Here is a 13,655-nt window from a genome sequence, read left to right on the forward strand (position 1 = left end):
CCCTCTCACTCCTCCAGCCAGTAAATCCGAGCTAGGCTGATTCCTCTCACGTCAAACCACATGATCCCATAAAACATTCATCGCCTCTCCAAGCCCCGCGCCCCGCTCGCTCGCTCCCGGGATCCGCTGCTGCAGGCTCCGCGCTCCCCTCCGCCGCCTCCGGCTCTGCCTCCGCGGGATCCGCCGCAGCCCCGGCCCCGGCCCCGGCCCCGTGCGTGCGGCGGGCGGGAGGGAGGACGGAGGGAGGAGGCAGGCGGGCGGGCAGGGAGGGAGGGGGAGCCTCGCCTGGATGCTGACTCCAGCTCGGGGGCTGCTCATTCCCCCGATGAGCGAGGGCACCGGCACAGGGAGAGCCCCCTCCCCGCGCTCCGCTCCGCGCTCGGGCTGAAGTTTTTGCACGAGGACCTGCTCCGCTTTCTCAAGGATTGTACCGCTGCCGCTCGACTTTGCGCCTCCAGACGTGCCTTCCCCGACCCCTAAGATGAAGAGGGCGATAGCTGAAGGTAGGTGCGTCCCCCCACCCCCCGATACTCCCCCCGCCGAGACTCCCCGGGGCAGGGCAGGGCAGAGCGAGGTGGCCACATCTCCCGGTGCGGTGCGAACTCGGAACTTCCCCGCCTGCAACTTTCTTCGGCGGAGCGGCCGGGTCCCACCGTTGGGGGAACGCGGCCGGAGCCCCTGGGTTGGGGGCTCCCATCTCTCTGGGCCCGGGAGAGGCAGAGAGGTGAGCGGAGGCTGAGGCCGGGCTGGATGGGGGTAGCACGGCTGCGAGCTGCGGGCTGAGGCCCCTCCTGCTCCCTCTACCCCCGCCTCGGTGCGGCCGGGCTCCCCCCGAAGTTGGGGCAGGCAAAGTGTTAAGGAGGTTGGGCCGGGGGAAAAAGCGGCATCCTCCGCTCTCAAGGCTGCCTCCCACCGGGGCGCAGCCCGTGCTGCTGGGGGAGGTGGCCGGAACGGCGGAGCTTGAGAGGAGGGCGGAGGCAGCCAGCCCGGCTTTCCTCCGCTCCCCTCTCGGCTGCCGAGGAGCGATGCTCCGCTCCCGACGAGGCTGCGGAGGAGCCGCGGGCTGCGGATGCCTCCGGCCGGGGAAGTTCGCGGAGGTTGCGGGATCCCCGAGACCGGGGATGTGCGCGGGGCCGACCCCTCCCTAAGGGACCCCCGCCCGTTTCGGCTCCGCTCCGTGCCCACCAGCGAGAGGAGCTCGTGGAGAAGCCCGGCAAAGCAGCCTCCTCCCGTTGCAGATCGCCCTTTTCCATCTGCTCGGGCGGCCCTTTTGCTTTCCAGTTGCCGGTGCGGACGGGATCGGGCTGCGGCCCCTGTGAGGGGGTGCCCCGCTGTAAGCTCGTGGCTTCGCCCATCCATCCCATTTGCAGTCCCTCCGGGTGAAACCCGACATGAAGACCTGCGTTCGGAGGAACACACGCTCTCACGTTCGGGCCGCTTGGAGAAGCGTGCCCAGGTGTGCTGCTGGAAACCCAGCCCGAGGGCTGCAATATTGAACTCGAGCCATCAGCCCCCCCCGTAGCAGCTCCACCGCTGCCCAGACTGCTGGATGAGGGAGCGTTTGGCACGCAGAGCTGCACGGAGTCCCTTCCCATGTGTGCCATCTCCTGCCCGCTTCCTTTCTCCATCAAAGACACGCTATTTTTTTTTTTTCCATTTCATTTTTATTTTATTTGTTCCTTTTTCTTTTTGGAAAGCACTCGAGCTCATTCATTTATGCCGGTCAAAGGATGCTCCCCAGCTCTGCTCCAAACACACCGCCTCTTTTGGAGGGCTCGAATCCTTTTCAAGTTCCCAAATGGCCAATTGCTTTCTGCTCAGCAAACACCTTGGGGGGAGCAGGGGGGAGCAGGTTGCGGTGCCAGCCTGCAGGGCCCTTGGGTGATGCTGAGATGTTAGCATATCCCTTTGCTATGCGCTATGGGCATAGGCATTTGGGTGACCCATTGGTCTGAGCCCCGTGGTTGCCCGCTGTGATGCTGGCAGTGGTCCCCAGGTGATGGGTGATGGGTGTGGTGCAGCAGTGGGGCACTGTGCGATGCTGCAGCGCAGCGCTGTCTCTGCACCGTGACTTTCCTGCGTTTCCAGCTGCTGCCGAAGATAATGAAATACAAAAACCGTGTTACAACAGCTTTATTTATAGAACAAAGCTTTGAGGGGGTCGACTTTTTATTTTTGATTTATTATTATTATTTTTTCTCCTTACTGCTTATGAGAGGCTCTTGGTTGCTGGTAGCTGTGACTGTGAAGTCTTTATGAACCTTGGGAGACGATGTCGGGATGAGTGGCCATCCTCCTGCATCTGGGCTGCGTTTCCCACTGTGGGCTGCCAGGATGCTCGGAGTGCTTTGTAAGCCAGAAATAGCCACCAGGGGCAGTTAGAGGCAGAGCTTTCACCTGGTGTTCTCAGCACTTACTGCTTTATTAACACAATTTATTTATACTGAAAGAGGTTTTTCCAAGCTTTTTCTTTTTCTTTTTAAATAGAATTTCTTATGTAAAACAAAATCCTGTAGGATAAGAACCCACACCAAGCTTGGAGAATATTTATTTGGAGATGCAGCAGCAGCTCTTTCTTTTCCTTGAGAAAAGACCCCATTCATCAGTGCATTACTTTATATTTCCTTTCTGTACTTTGTTCATTCATCTCAAGGAGCCTCAGCATTTCCTGAGCTTTGTTCCCTCTTCCCCACCAGGCAGCACAATGCTTCGGTCCGACGTTCTGGGGGTCCATCCATGGATGTGTTCCGAGAGGCTTTTTAAAGTGGAATATCAGAGCCAAAATGTCGAGGTGCCGTTGTGCTGCTCCACGCTGTGAGGTTGTGTCAGTGCAGATGTGGTTGTGTCTCTGCTGGTTTTGTGATGTTCTCCCCTCTAAGAGAAAGCTGGCCCAGAAAATAGGTGAATTAGAAGCAGTGAGAGCTGCCACTGCCCTCTGCACTGCTGTGGTTTGTGGGCAGCAGGTGTTTGTGCTGCTGACCAGAACGTGGGGAATGTGGCAGCCCTGTCCTTGCAAGCCCTGCTCTTTGTTAATTACCTGCGTCCCGTGTTTGGGTGCTTTGGGCTTTGTATAGTGACAACTATGCTGGCAGCTTATAAAGTGCAGAAGTGGCGGTGGTGGGGAGGAAGGGGGCAAAATCAGCAAATGCAGCAGCACCTCTATGAATTTTGGCTCAGAAGCAGTGAGAGAGACTGAAATGAGGGCAGAGAAGGGAAGGATGCTCCAGATCCCAGCTCCTGGGCACGCTGCCACGGGCCCTGCATGCCCAACGATGCTGCTGCAAGGTGCTGCTGCCTGCCCGGAAAGCGAGGCATACTCCTTCCCTCCCCACTCCAAGCCCCAAAGGAGGGGAGGAGGAGGAGGGAGAGGGGAGATCGGTTGAGCCAGAGCCTCGGCACAAAGCAGGACAAGGAAGATTGTGAGGAGCTGAGCTTTAATCCTTGTGCTGAGCCTGCCTGTGGCTGCTGTGCCCATTGCGCGTGGCTCGGCCGTGCTGTAGGATGTACCCCAGTGGAGAGGCTGAGACCACGGTCCGGGTGTAGGATTTGCCCTGTGCAACCCATGGGAGGCAGAACGGAAGGGAGAAGAAAGGAGTTGGTCTAATTAAGCGTGCACTCTCTTCCCTTGGATTTGCAATGCTCCGCGCTGCCGTCACCTTCGTTAAGACATTTCTCGGAGTGCCAAGTGCCTCTTTTGATGTTCCTAAAGGGGTTTGTTTATCCAGGAGACGCGCGCGCAAGGAAGAGGGAGCATCCTGTACCATTGCAAAGAGCAAGGCAGCACTGCATTGTGGTGCCTGCAAGGGCTGGGAATTGCACCAGGGTTTCTGCCTCCCGTCCTTCTGCTGTATCCTGGAGCCAATTGGGTCTGTGTACTGTATGCGTGGGAGGGAGGTGGGAGCTGTGATCCATGGAGCCCAACCTCTCCTTCCCTTTTTTGCTATGGTTGCAACTCCTGGATGTTTCCAGAGGCTGAAGGAAAAGGGAGAAAAGTCAAGAAGCAAAGGGTTGATCCTCCCATGTTTGGCATAGAAATGCCAAAGTAATTGCTACGATGTGCAAACTCACCTCTTACAGCTACAGCAGCCCGCAGCAGCGCGAGGTTTGGTTGATTGCTGCTATGGAGGTGTTCAGTGATGGCTCAGAGCAGGGTGGCTCCAAAGTGGTTATTTCCTATAGCGTGTTGGCAGCACACATGGAAATCCTACCTGGATTTGAGGCAGAAAGCATCTGCATTTGGCTTTGTCCCTATTTCCTCTGCCTCACAGCGGTCCGGGCTTCTGCACCCTGCTCCAGGCTCTGCTTTTGACTTCTCTGTACCCTTGAGCAGATTGCTCAGCTCTTCTAGCTCTAACCATGGGAGAGTGATGCTGAGCTATCTCCCAGCGGGCCCAGAATGCTCACAGAGGTCGGCCCTGAGCTGAAGCATTCGAGTCCAGGCAGCAGTGACATGGTATCAGGCAACAAGATGGATAGTGTGTGTTCTCCTTAGGGCTGGTGCTGCACCAACAGCAGGTTTGTCTCTCGCTCTGCCCTCCCTCGCTGCCTTAGCATTGCAGCTTGGAGCTGAACATCAGCACCGGCACATTTTGCAGTATTTACTGTCTCTCTGCTCCTGGAATCAGGGGATTAGAAAAGTGCTTCGTTTTATTTTATAGCCTTCCTTCCTGGAGCTGCCAATGGAAGTCAAAGCATTGCACAAGAGTGTGCAATAACACTTGAGAGTTTTGGAAGCAAGGAAGTTCTTGCATACTGTGACTTTTAGTGCCACTTCTGGAAGTCTCATCAGGACCTGCATCCCCTGGGATGCACCTGCCTTATCCACAATATGAGCCACCATTTGTTCATATGCACCTTGGGGTCTGTAGGTGCCTGCCTGCGTATCCTTCATTTCTATGCTGTGCTCAAGTGTTCTTTAGCTGTGGGTTGGAAACCCTTGAGAAAGTCCAGGATTACCCTCCAAACACCTTGCTGTGCTCTGCTGTTGGCTTCTGCCCAAATTCCAGCTAAGGAGAAAGCAGCCTTTGACATGGGATACCTCTGTCCCTTTCGCTGCCAGGATCCTTAAGTGATCAAAGTCCTTTTGCTAAATGATGCTCGTTTTGCTGCTCGCTTCCTGGAATCTAGACTCAGAAAACCCTGCTTGTACTGCATGTTTCTCTACTTCACCTGTGGACATCTCCTTAAGGGTCTGGAGAGCTTTTGCTGCCAGCTATGACTTGATTGATCGATTGATTCCCATTCACATCTGCAATTCCACGTGGAAATGAGAAAAAGCACAGGGAAAACAGGGTTGTTCCATGGGCAGACTGAGGTTCACTGCCTGGATGGGAGTTTCCAGGCGGTCACAGCTTTGCTCCGTCTCAGAGGAACTGGGCTCATCCCTCAGATGGCTCTTTGCATGTGTTGCCTTTCAAAGGATGGTGGTTTCTTTCGTCTCTCTGCCTTCCATTCACTTTCCATTGGAAACAAAGGAATGTTGGTGTTCATATGTGGTGCTTCCTTTTCTGCCCTGAAAAAAAAAAGGGATCATTGCAGTGCCTTGCATGGATGTGCACGAACTGATCTCCTATTAGCCATAAGTATAATTTACATGACTGTCAAGGAAGAGGGGTCATTAATACAACAGAAGCAACAGCAACTGCGATAGCGGTTCAGCTTTGCTTACTGATGTGTCAGATCATAGAATCATAGGATGGCCTGGGTTGAAAAGGACAACAATGATCATCCAGTTCCAACCTCCTGCTATGTGCAGGGTCGCCAACCAGCAGACCAGGCTGCCCAGAGCCACATCCAGCCTGGCCTTGAATGCCTCCAGGGATGGGGCATCCACAGCCTCCTTGGGCAACCTGTTCAGTGCGTCACCACCCTCCGAGTGAAAAACTTCCTCCTAATATCCAACCTAAACCTCCCCTGTCTCAGTTTAAAACCATTCCCCCTTGTCCTATCACTAACAGCTGTTCCCCCTCTTGTTTATATGCTCCCTTCAAGTACTGGAAGGCCACAATGAGGTCTCCCCGAAACCTTCTCTTCTCCAAGCTAAACAAGTCCCGTTCCCTCACCTTTCCTCATAGGAGAGCTGCTCCAGCCCTCTGATCATCAAGATCCTCTCCTGTGCACTCCTCACTGGGGAAACTGGTTAAATTTCCCTTTTTTTTCCCCCAAGAATGAATCTTTTGCTAGAACCATCTGGCTGCTAAATTCTTCTCCTGAAGCTGTGCAGTTTGCTGGGAGTTCATTTGCGTCTTTAGCTACTAAGGAGGAAGTAAAAGTGACTGATGAGGCTGAGGCTGGGACCGTTCACATCAAAGTGACAGCTTTTGCGAGCTGGATTTGGGAAAGTGTTTAAAATTGGTGTGTTTTCATTAAATTTTGAAGACCGTGGGCAGAACTGTGCTCTCGACTCTGCGCCATGCGTCGTTATGTCAGAGTGAATTGTGTGGCTGTTAAGATTTGTGCTCTCCTGTTTGATGACTTTAAATATTGATCTTAATTGGGTGCCTTCCTTAAGGCCGTGAGGGACGGTGGGGGCCGTGCGCGATGCGCAGTGATGTGGGTGGGAAGGGGATGCCAAGCCAGCTTGGCTCATGAATACACAGCAGGAGGAGGGGGGTGGGGAAAACCTTTTGGAGGACTTGGATTTGGCTTTCCTTGCTTCCAGCCAAGGGCCCTTCCAAGTGTGTGCGTGGCCAGCCTGTGGCTGGTGTGATGGATGCTTCCCATGGCCGTGCCGACGTGGTTAGCGTTGGCTTTACACTAGAGGGCTGTCTGTCCCTTTCCCTTCAGAGGAAAGGCATTATTGTGAGCGCTGGGAACGCTCCCGTCGTTCACAGCCTCCCAGCAATTTGACAGCGGCCCGTTTTGTTGGCTGGGTAACGCGATGCTGGTTTTATTTACTGCTCCCTGCCTCCCTTGGTGCTGCGTAAGAGCATCCACCTCCTGGTCTGAAGGGTGCTTGGGAGCTGTATGTCCAGAGTGACGTGGAAGCTCTCTGGTTTCATTGCAAGGCACTCTGTCCTCAGGTCAGCAGTCTTTTTGCAGACCCAGCGGCCTTCAAACCCGTGGGACTCTTTCCCTCTTGTTCATCCAGGCATCCCTTGTGCCTGTGGGGAGCTGCAGCCCTGGGTGTCAGCAGCGCAGCTCTGAGTGCTGTAGGGTGCGCCGGGCTTGAGATGTCTGGAAATGGCTGTCCTGGGGCTGGGGAGGGTCTTCAGTGCCCCCATCTGAAAGATTTGGTAGTTTCTTTTCCACAGACTTAGGTGGGACAGCTTCCTCTGAACCGTAGAATCATTAAGGTTGGAAAAGACCACTAAGATCCCTAAGCCCAACCCCAGCCCACCCCCACCATGCCCACTGACCACATCCCTCAGTGCCACATCTCCATGGCTCTGAACACCTCCAGGGACGGTGACCCCACCACTCCCTGGGCAGCTGTGCCACTGCATCACCGCTCTTTGGGAGAAGAAATGTTTCCTAACATCCAACCTGAACCTCTCCTGATGCTACTGAAGACCATCACCTCTTGTCCTGTCGTTGTTACGTGAGAGAAGACTGACTGCTGACAGCAGGGCTGGGCCTCTATGGGACCCCTAGCCCTTGGCCACCACAAAGGGCAACTACTTTGTCTCTACATGGGCACTCATATCTCTGCTTTGTTTCATTCTGTTCTTGGTCACTTGGGGCTGTGCCTGATGTGCACTGAGGTGCAGGCATCGCTCCTCTGCCAGCAGCTGATTTATCAACTTCAGGGACTTCTCTCCCTCCCTCCCTCTTTTCTCAATTTGCAGCTAATATGTCGTGAAGGAAGGGGGGGGGAAGGGGGGGGAGGGAACTAATAATGGTAATTACAGCAGCTCACGGTCCTGAGCGCTGACAGTAACCACGTGCACAGTGTTGGATGGTGGGAGAGCATGGTGCTGCAGGCGTGCCACGAGTGTTGGTGGTGGCATGGAGCTGAACCCAGCAATGCTAGCAGGGCAGGAGGGATGTGGGCAGCAGGCTGCTTAAATGGCATCCCCAGCTCAGCAACCACCAGTTCAGTTTTCCTGAGGCTGGGGCTGCCTGGGCTCTGCTCTGTTGCTCTGAGATTGGTGCTGAGTGAGAAAAAGGGGCCCTTGTTCTCCCAGGTTGGAAGGCAGCACCGAGGGAGCCGCGCAGCCAAAGAGAGACATTTATATGAGTGGCAGAATAAATGAATCTGAGCTGCCTCCTGGGAACCAGCCCAGAGGAGACTGACTTTACTTGGCCATGGTTTTCCAGTGGGAAATGTTTTTCTTTCGCTGTATTTATTTTTGGCTTTCCTAGTGTTTTGCTAGGCTTACAATTAATCCTACGCTTCTGGGTGGCCAGCTGGGCTGCAGGGACAAAGTCTTCTTGGAAGCAGTTTGCCTGGTCACTTCCTGAGGACCTTGGATTTATGGGAAGCCTGGAAATGCTTGACCTGATGCACTGATGGAGAAGTGCTGGGGTGCTGGGGCCGGGCTCACCTCTCCCCCAGGTGCACCTCTCCTGCTTTGGTTGCACTGAGCATCTCCCACGGCGGTTGCTAGGAGGGCTCCCTGTGCTGATCTCCTCCTCTGTTGCTGGAGGGGGATCCCATCCTTCTGATGTGTTCGGTGCCTTCTGTGCATGCTTACGGCCAATACCCCATGGATGCCAGCCAAGGCAGCTCTCCATGTGCCACGGGCCCATTTCCCCACCTGCAGCCCCCTCCCTCCTCTTGCTGCAGCTGAGATGGATGTGTTGGGCTGTGTCAGCTGCAGTTTCCAAGCATTTCTATTTTGTTCCTGTATTCCTGAAGTGAAGGCTTTGTTGCTTGTCTGAATGTGACCCCCCCTTGCCCAAACTCCTAAAAAAGCACAGGGGTGAGAATGGGGCACCCACTGCCATCTGCTGCAATGCAGGCAGAGCACGAGGCCGGGGCACGAGGTGCAGCTTTGCTGTCAGATGGATCGCTGAGCACCTGACATGCTGCCCCAGTGTGTGACTGCAGGACACAGCCCCCAGGGAGGAGATGGGACAAGCTGTGGTCCTGTTGCTCTGAGCCTGAGGAGCACAGTTCTGGGCTGCTGAATATACGAGCTCTCCATGTATGCAGGGCTGGAGCAGCACAGGCTCTCTGCAATGCTGAGAGATGCTGTGAGTGAAAGGGACGAGCCTGCCACTTGGCACGAGGAGAGGTGGGAAGTGATAATTGGAGACAATGATGGCACAGGAACGTCTCAATGTGATAGGAGCTAAATGACACGGTGAGGAATATTACACCTTGTTGCAAGTGTCAAAACTGGCACAGGGAAAGGAGCAGGGCTTAGTGCAAACCAGCAGCTCCTGCAGAAGGGCCTTGGCCAAGTTTTGGCTCAGCTGCAGCCCACCTACCCCAGCAGCTCCATCCACCCAATTCCCCAAAGCTCTCGTGCTTGGGGATGAAGGTGATGAGTGGGGTTGGTCATTCATGCCAAGTAGCCTCTGGGCCTTTCTGGATTGTTAGACAGAGTGTGTGGTTGTTAGACCAAAATGCCCAACACAGAGTACACATGTGCCTGGGTGCATGATGTGCTGGGGCAGCTGCCTGCTGCAGGGGCAGCGGGGTGGGCTGAGCTGAGCTGGGCTGTGTGGCCCAATGGGTTGGAGCTGGTGGGGAAAGAGGTTCTAGCATCCAAGAGAAAGCACGGTGACAAATGGCATGGGCATGATAGCTTGGCTGTTCTTTCTGGTACGAGAGCAACACATAGAGAGTAGCATAGGAGGAGAGCTTTTTGCTAGTGAGAGAGGGCTCTGGAGCTGCCTCCCACAGGGTCCTGCTGAAAGTCCACTGAAGATCCAGCAAAGGCTGGATCCAGCAATGCCAGCCTGCAGGCTGCCTAACAAGGCTACTCCTTGTTAGTACAGATTCGTCTCCATTGCTTCTTCCCAGGACACATCCAGCCCTGATTGCTCCTGGCAGGTAACGCTGCCCTCCTCCTCGATGGCCTTCTGCAGATTCATGGCCAAAGCTTCATCCACTGCTGTGGTCCTTCACTTTTGTCCCTCTCAGAACCCACGTTTGCTGTGCAAGGGGTCCCATGGGCGGCCCAGCTGGGTGCAAGGTGGGTATTCCCTGCATGGCAGGCTGGCAGCAGCCCATCTCAGGACTAGCGGCTGGCTCTTCCCAGCAGCCCTGGGAGATATGCAAATTTAACCTTTGAATTTACTGTGCTGTTCTTTTCCTGGGAAATGTCATTTGGGGCATCAAGCTGGGAGTACTGGCAGGGGAGTGGGCATCGTCGGCATGTGCTCTGTCTGTGGGGCTTAAGGTGGGGCCCCCCCGGGAAGCCTTCCCCCACAAGCAGGAGCTTGCCATACTTGCTGCCTTCACTGCCAGAAGAAGCTGCCCCGATAGGTGGAACAAGTCTGGGGGTCTTGAGCTGACTCCTGGGTGATGGAAGGAGGGTTCTGTCCCTGTTGTAGGTGCTGGGAGGAGCTGACAGCAGTGGCACAGCAGTGGTGGGATGCTCTTCCGCCTCGAGGGATGGAGCTCATGGAGCTCTTGTGGGATGTGACCCAACCGATGCTGCAGGAGGGAGCTCACAGCCCTGCTGGATGTGCAGAGCTGAAGGGAATCCCAGGTGTTGTGGCTGGCAGTGACTGATGGGACCATCCTAGCTCGGACCAACACTAAGCTGAAGGGCTGAGTTTCCAGGCTGCCCCTGGGAGGTGTCTATGGAGCAAGACAAAGATGTGATTACAGCGCGGGCAGGAGTGACAGAGCAAGGAAGATGGATTTCAGCATGGCTGAATAACCAAAGACCATCTCCGTGTCCCAGGAGGGCTCTGCTCTGCTTGCTGGGCCAGTCGTGCTGAAGCCATCCCTGTCACATCAGCTCTGTTACTGCTCCTGGCTCCTGTCAGCATGGATGTGCCTCTCTGCAGTGTTCTCATTGCACCTATGTGGGCAGTGCCAGCTGTAGAGCTCAGCAGTGGTTTGGGAAGGTGGAACAAACCTGAAGAGCACCGTGCATGGCTCTGGTTGTGTGGCCGTGGTGCAGGTGTCCCCTACAGCTTCTTGCAGAGCTATTACACTTCCCAGTGCTGTCTCTATGGAGGAGAAGTGCTTTGGGGTCAGCAGTGCAGGAGCTCCCAAAGACCAAGGTGTACAGCTGGGCTCTCCTGCAGCACCCTCCAGAACAGCCAGCCTGGGCAGCTCTGGGCCAGCAGCACCCTGAGCTAACAGAGCAGAGTGCCTTCACAGGCATCCCTGAAAATAGCCAAGCAGAATGTCCACGTGATAGGTTTCAATAGGAAAATAGATTCGTTTCCCAGCTCCTGGAGGGGCTTTTTGGAAACAGCGGAGAGTAAATAAGGGTTTGGAAAGGGATGACGAATACCTTGGAGGTGCCCTTCCAAGCTGTTTGAAATTACATTCACATCTCCAGTGGCTCTGAGATGGGGAGCGTGAGGCCCCAAAGATCTACAGATCTGGCACTCTCTCATTTGCTTGGGTGCTAATTAAGAGAACGTCGAAGCTCTGATATGTATTCTGTAACTCCCGGTAAATTCAGATAAGAGACATTACAAATCCATCACAGGTGTATTAAAATCTCTTTAATTAATAAAATATAAACACAGAAGTACCCTGGAGAATGACTGAGCAGTGGATGGGGGGCAGACACAATGCAGAGCTGTGAGGCGAGGTGGGGAGGATGCTGCCCATACAGTCCTCATTCCCCAGGAGAGAGATGGTAAAGCAAAGACTTTCTGTACAGGAAAATATGGTGGTTTAGCATTCAGGCTATTGCCAGAGCCCTTGGTTTTGTCAGCAGTGCTGCCTGGGGACCAAAAAGGCATCACGTTTGTGTATCTGAAGTGGTTGGAAAGATGAGAGCAGTGCAGGGATGGGTTTCCCTGTCCTGTGCCACTTGGGTGCGTACAGCCCTGTGTCACCCAAGGGACATTGGTTGAAGCCCCTCTACCAGACATATCTACAGAAGTCAGCCTGCCCCGAGGCTGTGCGAGAATCCTGCACTGAAAAATGCTAAATGAAGTACACGGAGAAGAATAGATCCAAATGGAGACTGGGTTTAGAGTGTCATCCCCTCACAGCAATGGTTGGTTCGGGGCATGCTTTGAAGCCAGTGGAAAACTGGGCTCTGTTGGTCCAAAGCCGGGGGGACTGCCATGATCATTAGGGCATCTCTGGTGTTTGCATGCTTCTTGGCCACAAATACCTTCCTGGCTCAGAGAGAACCCCTTCCTGACCAAACTCTCTTAAAACCAGTGTTGTTATATGGAGCTTCCACCATATTCACGTTTTCTGGTTCAGAAGGATCGTGGAATCATAGGATCATTCAGGCTGGAAAAGACAACTGAGATCATCAAGTCCAACCATCAAATGCTGGGGTTTGAGCTGCTGGCGTTGTTAATACACAGAGATGCAAGAAGGAAGTGGATTCCTGGATAGAGAACTCGAGTCCAGAGTTGTGATGAGCTTATGTCCCTTAAAACCTATAGAGAGAATTGCCCTGCTTCCAAAAGTTAACAGTGCAGGGCAATCCCATGAGTTGTCCTTCAAAGGGCAGGAGCTAATTGTCTTCTGGGAGATGGTAGGGAGGCCCAGAGGCTTTCTAAGTGACACGGGTGTGAGTGAAGCCAGTGAAGGAAGGTAGCCTTCGTTACTAAAGCTATCTCGTTACATGTTTTGGCACTGATGGTGCAGTTTTTTCAGCAGCAAGAAAGCAGTTGTGCCCCCTGCTTGGTGGGTTCAGCCCCTTGTGAGCCCATGATGTCCTTCAGTGTCCATTCCTGGCATCCTCACCCCCTCCTGGCCATTCCCACTCCTGGATGAGGACGTGCAGAGCTGCCAGCAATCGTGGCCCTGCAACGCCTTCAAGGCAGCTCCAGCCAGCCATGAGATGGTCCCTCAGAGACACAGGTTGGGACCTCAGAGCCTGGCCTGAGAACAGCAGTGTTGTTTTGTCTCTGTGAGAAAGTCTGCCTGGTTTCGGGCTTTGCTGTGTAGACAGAGAGCAGTGAAAGAGCAGGGGGGGGTCATGCAGTGATGGCACTCAGAGATGCAACGTGAAGCAGCCATCCCCAGCATGGGCACCCAGCCCACCTCCTTGTGTACCCACCATAGAGGTTTCCAGACACCACACCACTTCTACAGATGGGTGACAAGTCCAGTCTGTGTGATGCCCAGGGCTCCCAAAGAGCCTGCAAGCAGTTCACACCTGCTTCTGGAGCATCAGAAGGTCTCTGAAGGTGCCTTCCAGGAGCCGTCAGGGCAGGGCAGAGTGCTGTGGTGCAGGCTTGGTGTTCCTCCTGGGCATCTCAGCTCTGGGACACAGCAGGAATCCCTGTCCCCATGTTCATTGCTGCTCTGCCAGGGAGCTTTGCTGTGGCTTTGGTATGCCAAGGGCAGCTCTGGAGGTCTAGGGAGGGGTGCCAACAGGCTTCGCACGTCCTGATGGCTCTGTCATAAGTGGAGCAGATTAAAGCACCTAGTGCCTACCTGGTACTCTGTAATGATTCTTCACTGTCTTTTTGATTTGATGAGGGTATGGCCAGTCAGGCGTGTGGGAACAGCTGCTGCTCCAGTCCCTGCTGGAGGGCTCTGCCTCCTGGGTGCAGCTCAGGCTGGTGGGGCTCATGTCCTCCAGAGACAGATGTCCATTGGGGAC

General features: G+C 54.5%; 1 protein-coding gene across 1 annotated transcript in view; it reads left to right on the forward strand.

Annotated features, from left to right (window-relative positions):
- Positions 1 to 259: 259 nt before the first annotated feature.
- Positions 260 to 13,655, forward strand: part of RTN4R (reticulon 4 receptor) — a 65,101-nt gene continuing 51,705 nt past the window's right edge. The window contains exon 1 of the mRNA XM_415292.8: positions 260 to 503. Within this exon, the coding sequence (XP_415292.4) occupies positions 482 to 503 (22 nt within the window). The 5' untranslated portion in view covers positions 260 to 481. The remainder of the gene's footprint in view (positions 504 to 13,655) is intronic.

The sequence above is a fragment of the Gallus gallus genome, chromosome 15 (genome assembly GCF_016699485.2).
Source record: "Gallus gallus isolate bGalGal1 chromosome 15, bGalGal1.mat.broiler.GRCg7b, whole genome shotgun sequence".
Lineage (NCBI taxonomy): Eukaryota > Metazoa > Chordata > Aves > Galliformes > Phasianidae > Gallus > Gallus gallus.